Source organism: Vombatus ursinus, unplaced genomic scaffold (genome assembly GCF_900497805.2).
Source record: "Vombatus ursinus unplaced genomic scaffold, bare-nosed wombat genome assembly UNPS02014797.1, whole genome shotgun sequence".
NCBI classification, from domain to species: Eukaryota; Metazoa; Chordata; class Mammalia; order Diprotodontia; family Vombatidae; genus Vombatus; species Vombatus ursinus.
The window spans coordinates 16,912,842-16,921,392 of record NW_020954575.1 but is presented as its reverse complement, the minus strand read 5'-3'; the positions used below and the strand labels follow the sequence as shown (position 1 = coordinate 16,921,392).

Sequence of the window (8,551 nt, the reverse complement as noted above, 5' to 3'; positions counted from 1 at the left end):
CTCGCCCTCAAAGAGCTTACTCTACTGACTTCAAATTCAAACTCTGCCTCTTATTAGCTATACGTGACCTTCAACAAGTCTGAGCCTCAAGTTTCACGTCTGTAAAAGGAGGCTGAGCTAGAGAGCATCTGAGGTCCCTCTGAGCTCTCCAGCTATGATTCCTATGACTTCCCTTTGTCAGCCAACCTCAAAGGCCAAGGCCCTGGGCAGGCACTGGTGATGGACAATGGATGAGCAATTAGAGGAAACAAAACCCCAACCTGCAGGACTACCAGTTTCCTGGGAGAAACAGAGAACCTGCCCTCAGGTAGTTCCCTACATGATGGGGAAGACAATTTCTCTACCACTAGGGGTTCCCAATGAGCTGAAGGACAAAAGGACACATACCCAGAAGGGACCCAGAGAAACCAGCAGCTGGACAGAACTACAGGTGCAAGAGCTAGAGGGAGAACTAGAATCAGTCAAGAAGGCCTTCCTGGAAGAAGTGCCCTTGGAGTCTTATGTCCAATGAGGAGTAGGACAAGAATTAATACAAAAAAGGGAGCAGTATGAGCAACATACTGGAAACAGGAACAATCAAACCTCAGCTGGAAAACGGTTGCAAAAAGCATAGAAGAAAAGAGCAAGGTGAAGAAGGCCTGGGAAAGGGCCAGGTTCTCCTGTCCCAAGTTTCTTTTAAGGAACGGCACATGAGGGACTTGAATGACAAGGGGACAGGCAAATTCTGCCAGGCTGCACTGACGTACTTGGGGAAATGGGTAAGGATAAGTGTCCTCTTTTCAGGCACCAGTTTGTCCTTCTCCACCCGAAACTTCTCCAGTAGCTGACGGCGAGTAACAGTAAAGATGGACCGAAGGAGGCTGCGTCCAAAGACGTGAGTGGTCTCATATCGGGGCAGGCTGTCACAGCTTTGTGGGACATGACAGTAACACAACCACCTGGGGCACAGGGGGTTAGGAAAAGGAAAAACACTGAACCCAGGGGCTTTAGGTTGTGCTTCTGGACCCCTGGCCCATCTGGTCTCCTAGCTCCATCTCTAGATGACCCCTCCCCCTCCACTTCAGCTCCCCTTACCGCTCCCCCACCATGGACTAGGAGATCTCGAAGGTCACTTCCAGGCCTAAATATTCTATGTGCTTATGACTTCCTAACAGTATCTTTTTATCTCATCTCTTTCCTACCCAAGAGTCACCTAGTTCTTCCCCAAAGCCTTCAGTCCTCATTCCTCTAGGAGCTACCTGGTATAATTGACCTTGTAGGTGGCGACATCTTCACCCTGTGACCTCTGTCGGAACTGGGCAGGAGTCTCCAGCTTCCAGTAGTTAAGGCAGAGCAGGAACATCTTTGAGAGCTCAAACATCGTCTGCCGCTCCCTTGGGGCCAGGTGGCTGAACTTAAACTGCACAAAATTCAGTACACCCTTCGAGAAATGGGGGTGAGGTAAGCACTGGAGAGTGAGGACTGCCTTCATCCCCCTCTACAACACTTCCTTCCTTCCCAAAGTACCCAGTCCAGGGCACTCAGAAAAAGGGGCGCCCCTACCTCCTGAGGCTACTTTTGGAGGGCTCGAGTAAGGAGTCTTTCCTGCCACGGGAATTAAAGCTGCATGTCTCCAGCACCTAGTGCTCCTGGTTGTGTCCTCTGGAGTCAAGAACACATCTAATCCCTCTTCTAAAGGACAGCCCTTTGGGGCAAAAGTCACTGTCACCTCTTCTCCAGACCCTTTCCCAGGTCCTTCAACTGATCCTCGTCTGGCATGGTCTCAAGTTACCTCTTACCGCCCTGGTCTTCTTCTAGCTTGCCAATGTCCTCCCTCAAACAGGCCTCCCAATACCTCATCACCATCCTCACCCATTTCTTGGGGAAGTAACATCTCCCTACCCCCCCACTCCAGACACACCTGTTCAATATTGGGCTTCTCAAAGGGGGGACTTCCCAGGGACCCCTCCACAACCGGACGTGTCATCTGTAGGATGCATTTTCTCAGAAGCTGGGGGAGACAAAAAGATTTCTGAGGCTCGTTCTTCTTCCTCCTCTACTTCTTGCAAACCCTTTCATCACCCCCTTCCCCATCCCCATGCCCAACTAGGCTTACCTTGAAGAGGTAGAAGTAAACCTGCTTGGTGTCTGTGTCTTCCTCCTTGTGCACAGACATGAACAGATTCTCTACGTCCACTACCATCCCCAGCAGCCTGTTGATCTCATCCTCAGACACATTCTCCAGGTGGGACACATGGTCAGCTGCAGGGAAGGGAGACCACAGAATGGTGATTGTGAGGACTGGTGAGGTATCATTAAGGAATCTCTGCCCTTTCCAGTAAATGGGGGGAGGGGCACCTCCCTTTTCCCCTCCAGAGTCCCCAAACCAGCCAAGTGGATTGGTTCCTTCCATGTCTTGGGAGGTCCCCAGGATGGTTAAAGACCATAACTGTTTTGCTGCCTCCAACAGGGGTTGGGGGGTGGGAGTCTTGTTCTGAAGTGCCAGGACTGCCTGCCTTCTTCCTTACAACACCCTCCTACGTGCCTATGCTTCAAACCACCCTTTTAGGGGTATCCTAAAGCAGAGATGTCAAATCTCTGGCAGGACATTAAAATGCAACTGGGAAATGTTTAACAAAATAAAAGTAGAACATGGTATAATGTTAACTTGTGGTTTTCTTTCTAAGTCTACATGGGTCCTAAGGGATGCTTCTACTTGAGTCTGACACCACTCCCCAAGAACACTTTCACATGCCTCTGCTCCATCTCCCTCTTCAAGGATTATCTCTGGTTTTCCTGGGTGTTTAAGACAGGGCCACCTAAATCGGTTGACTTCTGGCTCCAATGCAATGACCACCCAGCCCACACAGTCAGGAGTTTCTTTTGTTCTTCCCACCCAGGTTCCCTGGCCTCAGTTGTTGCCAATCTTGCCCCTTACCCAGAGGGTGTTCGCAGCTCCGGCAGGCCTCACTAAGGTTGGCTGCAGGCTGTTGTAGGTCCATTCGGGGGGCAGTGGGAGGTTTGGGGTTCTTCCAGCCATTACACTTGCAAGCATCATTAGCCTGGCAGGGGTAAAGAGGTAGAAACCACATTGCAACATCCATCCTCTCCCCACCTTATCTAAGGAACCTGTCTCCAGGCTGACACTGGCCTCTTTGATGGTCCCTGAACAAGACAGTCCATCTCTTGGCCCCTGACATTTTCCGTGCCTGTCCCCCATGCCTGGAACATTCTCCCTCCCTCCTCATCTCTGCCTCCTGGCTCCAAGTTCCAGCTAAAACCTCACCTTCTACAGGAACCTTTTCCTATCCCCCTTTACTGATTATTTCTTGTTTATCCTGTATATAGCTTGTTCATATATAGCTGTTTGCATGTTGTCTCTCTCGTTAGATTGTAAGCCCCTAGAGGGCAGGGCTGTCTTTTGCCTCTTTTTGAATCCCCGGAGCTTAACAAATGTTATTTACAGACATACTGACAGCCTGGCTTCACTTCCCAAGGAAGGAGTAGGGGAGAGGGTCCTTCCAGAAAGCATCTTCAGGTGATGGTGGGGTGTGTGTGTGTGGGGGGGTCCTGTCCCACTCCTGCCTGGACTCCGCCCCCAGCCCCTGCTGACCCCGCCCCCTGCTCCCAGAGGCCCCGCCTCACCTTGCAGGCCGAGAAGACCCCGAGCTTCTCCAGCTTCTTTGCCCGGGGCAGCGCGCGGACCTGCGCCTTCCTCTGGCTGGCGCGCTGCTGCTGGCTCAGGCCAGGCCGCGCCGGATCCCCCCCGGCTCCCGGCGCCCCGCTCCCTGACCCGGCCGCCCCGCTCCCTGGGGTCCCCGCCGGCGCCGCGACCGGGCCTGGGCCGGGGGTAGGGGCTGGGGCGGGGGCCGGCGCCGGAGCCGGAGGCTGCAGGCTCCGGGGCTGCGGGACCTGAGCCTGGACCTGGGTTTGGGTTGGAGCCTGGGCCTGGGCCTGCGCCGGCTCCGCCATGACCTCCCCCGCTGCGCAGCGCGGCGCACCGCAGCGCTGCGAGGCGCACCCAGCCCAGGGGCCGCATGGGCCGCCCGGGGGCCACTGCGCACGCGCCAATGCGCTGAGGCATGGCGGGAGTCGTAGTCTCTGCGCCCTCGCCTGCTCCTGTACCTACTTCCGGGTCCCCTATTTCTCCTCTCCAAGTACCCCGGGGGCCCGATGAGGCCCAGGCTCAGCGACCTCCCTCAGCCATGGGGATGGTCTGGCCCTTGTCTTCTAGGCATGTCGCCTTAAGGGGGTTTGGGGACTCAGGTGGGGGAAGCCCTTTGTTCTGTCTGGCCAAGTTCATGCCCCGCTCCCACCCGGCTTCTCAGGACCCAAAGACTATTCGGCCGTCCAGCCGGGGCTGGGAGACCCGGGAATAGAGGGTGCAAGGGGAGACCGTGCAGAGCGGCGGGTCATTTTCTCCCTGGGGGAAAGACTCTTGGGGCGGGAGAGAAAAGGCAGGCACCATCCTCTCTGGGAGCAAGGGGAACGACTGCATGAGCTCTGAAGGGACAGATCATTGAGAAGGGTTAGGGTTAGGCACGGTGCCCCAGTTCTTGGTCCCGTACGGTTTGGGACGCGAAATCTCCCGGAAGGAGCCCGGGACCCCTCCAGCGAGGCAGAGCTTGGGTATTCACCCTCTAATGACGGTCCCGCCCCGCGACTCTTTTAAAGAGAAGTCGGGGTGAAGGGGTTGAACCTTCTGAAAGGGTCAGAAAAAGGTGTTGGAGCCCAGATAAAAGTTGGAGCATTAAAGGGGTAGGTAGGAGACAGGAGCAAGAAGGGGACAGGTGAGCCTGACCAAATCCAGAGGAATTGGAGCCACGTGGGGACCTGCCACAAGTTTCAGTCTGGGATGTTTCAGGTCCCCCCCATCAACTTCCTCCAAAATACGGCTCCAGGGTCTGAGGCTCGAGCCCTACAGGTGGGGGACGATCAAGAGACCAGAGAAGCCGAAGGAAGGTACCAGGAGCCCCTGAGGCCGATGGACGACAGGAAGGAGGAAAAAGCAGCCAGGTACCAGTTGAATCTGGACATTGATAGCTTCAACCTCCTGAAGTTGATAATGATGGGTGACAAGGCAGAGTTTTCCAGTGAAGGCTAGGGTCTCCAAGGGTCCTGATCTTGGAAGGCATGGCTGACCAATGTACCAAGATACTGCTACGGACCCACTTAGATCCAGCTGGGGCTACCTGCATCTTGGGCCTCCAGAAACACCCGCATGGAGTACGGGAAACCCTAGCATGCCATTAGACACCCTAGTGTTCGACTTTGAAGACTGGGAGGTTAGATTGCTGAGGATAATGGAATTTTTAGAAGGAAATCTTAAATAGGGTGAGTGTAGGAACTACCTTTGACCTGCATCATTCATGGAAGTGGGGAGAGGGGAAAGAATGGAGAGATTACAGGGGTAAACTTTTGGTTAGGTTCTCTAGAAAAAGCGCTCAAAACTGCCCCAGGGAAAGTTGGAGGTTAGGTAGATAGGTTGACTTCCTGTAGCAGATGGAAAATACCGATAAAGGGGTACTTGTCAGAAAAGCCCTTTTACTTAGAAATCTCTATAGAAGAGGCCTACCCCAATGGTCATGTAGGCTGGGAAAGGGTACTCCCTTGCTCATAAGACATGGTAAATACTGGTACAGATCTGAGAAAGGTCAACAGGGTGCACAGACTGTGGAGGGGGCAGTGGAAAGAGGCAGGAAGCAGCAAAATCAAATCAGTTAACAGGCTTAATCTACCCTGCTTGCCGAGGTGTGACACATTTATAGGGGGGTTAATGTAATTGAGGAGCTGAAGGTAAGGCCCTTCTGCCCTTTGTATTACAGTGGTGTCAAACTCGAATAGAACCAGGGAGGCACTAATTCTTACAGAAGGATCTCTTCGGGCTGTATATTGACTTAGTTTTAAAATGTAATATCTATGTTTTACTGTATTTTTATTTCTTTTGTTAAATGTTTCCCAGTTACATTTTAATCTGGTTCTGCCACCACTCAGGAGTGTTGCTTGACTGCACAGCATGTTTGACACCTCCAGTGTAAGAACAATAAGATTGATCCAGGAACCAATGCTCCCACTTTCCCAGATAAGAACCAGCTCCCTTGGTGCAGAACTGCAGAACTTTCCAGAAGAGTCTGCCAGCCCTGGGGATGGTTCTCAAAGGGAGCTGCTCCAGCACCCCCTTTCTCCAGCCTAAACAGAGGGAGCTAGTTCCCCCCTTCCCAGCACCTAACATTAAAATTGATTTGACTCCAAGGAGGTAGAAGTAGCATCTCCACCAGAGAACAACAGCAGCTACTGATCTTGAATTTAGGCTTTTGTAAACGTGTACTTCAAATGAGAGTTAGGAGGCCTTAGAGTAACTGCAGTGGAAGTGTTGGAGCCCATAGTGTTATTTTTCCTAGTAGTAGGGTAGAAGGGAGACAGAAGTACATTGGTGCTTGGTGCTCCTTGGCCACTGTTTAGTGGGCTGATAGCCTGGATAGGCTGGGACAAATTGACTTTGACAGAATCAAGGTGGGGTATCTTCCCCATTAGCTGAAACCCCCCAGTAGTACCTACCCAATATGGTAGAGGAGGAGAAATAAGGGGTGGGCCAGTCATCAAGATGACTAGATCTGGCCTAAAGCAGACATGAAACTTTGTTCTTGTGGCTAAACAAGAAGACCTCTCACTCGGATGCTGGTGACAGCCAACCACTTTCCAAATAGCTCCAGGAAAATGAGGGAAGATGGGGGGGGAGCAGAGGATGGTTAGCATCTTCTGTCATGTCAGAAGTTCAAGCAGACCCACAGCTGCTTCTATAGGCCACAGAAACCTGGTGAAGAGGAGGCTGAGAGTTGGGCGGAAAAGGTCATTCAAACGTTACCGTGTAGGCCTGCCTCCTTTCATGTGAAATTACCTTTTTCTGGCTCAGGAAGTGGGGAAATTACTTTTTCCCTTGAAAATTCCCTTCTTAATTGGGGAAAAAAAAGCCTTTTTATTCTTCTCAGAAGCTATTAGGATCTGTTTGTAAATGACAGAGAAAAACAATATTAATGAAAATAAATAAAGAGTCAAATGAGAGGTCGATCGGTGTACTATATTGACAAGATACTGATTGGTTACATGTTGAAGAAAACATACAATACAAAATACAGAAAAAGTTGGTTCCGTTCCCTTCTCCCCCCTCCCCCCTCAAATACTCATCATTATGATTTGGTCAAAATAGGGCTCAGAGCCAGAGGTCCAGGTGGTAGCAGGAGATTTGGGAAAAGGGTTCTTGGCTGCCATAATAATGCTGTTTCTCTCTGGGCTGTGAGTCAGTGGGGTGGGGTAAAGGAGTAGGGTGGCCCCAATAAGAACCAGCTGAGGGAAAATCCTCCTAGTTCCCTTCCCCACCCAGGGCTTTCCTTCTGTCCCAAGATAAACAAAACCCACTCCAAGATGGTGAGTGAGGATATAATGAGACTGAAGTGCTACCAACACTTCTTCCAATCAGCAAAAGGGACAGGAGGGGTAACCACCTCCCTATCCCCCCACCCCTAAAAAATACAAGGGTAGGGAGAAGAATTGGGACATGCAGCTACCACCAGAAAAGAATAAGAGGGGAGGGGTAGGAAGAGCTGAAGTTCATATATATTAAAAAAGTGACTTAAGACTTAAAATTGAATTAGTATTTGTACAGAAAGGTGCGGGTGGAATAGCTCCCTCCAGCCTACGATCAAAAAATATATGGAGAAATCACGGCAGGCCCCCCCATGGCGGCGGCTCGCTCTCGTTAAGTGCGATTGGTTAGAGTAGATTCCAGTCAGGTTGTTCAGGCAGGGAGAGGTGGGGGGCAGTGGGCGGGCAAGTGAGTGCTCAGTTGCTGCAGCACTGGCTCCTGCTGGTTGGGCTGTTTTCCTGGAGGTCCACACCCCTCCGGCCCGGGGCACCAGGTGCATTCTGGGGCTCATTCTTGGGCAGCTTCTTGGCTGGAGGGTGAAAGAAGAAAGAGTTCATATAGTAAGCACTCATGCCAAGACAGAATGGCTAGCTGAATCCAAATCCCTACACATGAGCTCTGGTAGTAGCCCTCAATTTTAAGCTAGTCATTTCAGGGCAAAAACAAAGCCACTTGAGAGGTGGTGGCTGGTCCCCAATAAGCAAATATAAAATCTATGGTTTTTTTTTATAAATTTTTTTTTGTTTTGTTTTGTTTTGCTAGGCAATGGAGTTAAGTGACTTGACCTGGGTCACACAGCTAGTAAGCGTCAAGTGTTTGGTCTGCAGCCGCATTTGAACTCAGGTCCTCCTGACCCCAGGGCCGGTGCTCTATCCACTGAGCCACCTAACTGCCTTCTAATATCTATGTTTTATTGTATTTTTATTTTGTTAAATATTTTCAAGTTATGTTTCAATCTGGTTCTGCCCCCATTCAGGAGTGCTGCTGACCGTACAGTTTGTTTGACACCTCTGGTGTCTGCACCTCCAGACTACATGGGATCCAAATAACCCTCAGACTTTAGGGTAGCATATGAGAAATGGTATAAATGAAGGGCAGCTAGGTGGCGCAGTGGATAGAGCACCAGCCCTGAAGTCAGGAGGACCTGAG

The 8,551-nt window shown here is 51.3% G+C and overlaps 2 protein-coding genes across 2 annotated transcripts in view; both read right to left on the bottom strand.

Moving 5' to 3' along the window:
• The window catches only part of KAT2A (lysine acetyltransferase 2A), a 10,663-nt gene extending 6,600 nt beyond the window's left edge, over positions 1-4,063 (bottom strand). The window contains 7 exon segments of the mRNA XM_027870492.1: positions 747-938; positions 1,239-1,420; positions 1,901-1,990; positions 2,096-2,241; positions 2,918-3,041; positions 3,625-3,987; positions 3,989-4,063. Of these exon segments, the coding sequence (XP_027726293.1) occupies positions 747-938; positions 1,239-1,420; positions 1,901-1,990; positions 2,096-2,241; positions 2,918-3,041; positions 3,625-3,987; positions 3,989-4,063 (1,172 nt within the window).
• A 2,973-nt stretch (positions 4,064-7,036) lies between these two features.
• RAB5C (RAB5C, member RAS oncogene family) overlaps positions 7,037-8,551 on the bottom strand; it is a 40,695-nt gene continuing 39,180 nt past the window's right edge. Inside the window, exon 6 of the mRNA XM_027870622.1 lies at positions 7,037-7,931. Within this exon, the coding sequence (XP_027726423.1) occupies positions 7,819-7,931 (113 nt within the window). The 3' untranslated portion in view covers positions 7,037-7,818. The remainder of the gene's footprint in view (positions 7,932-8,551) is intronic.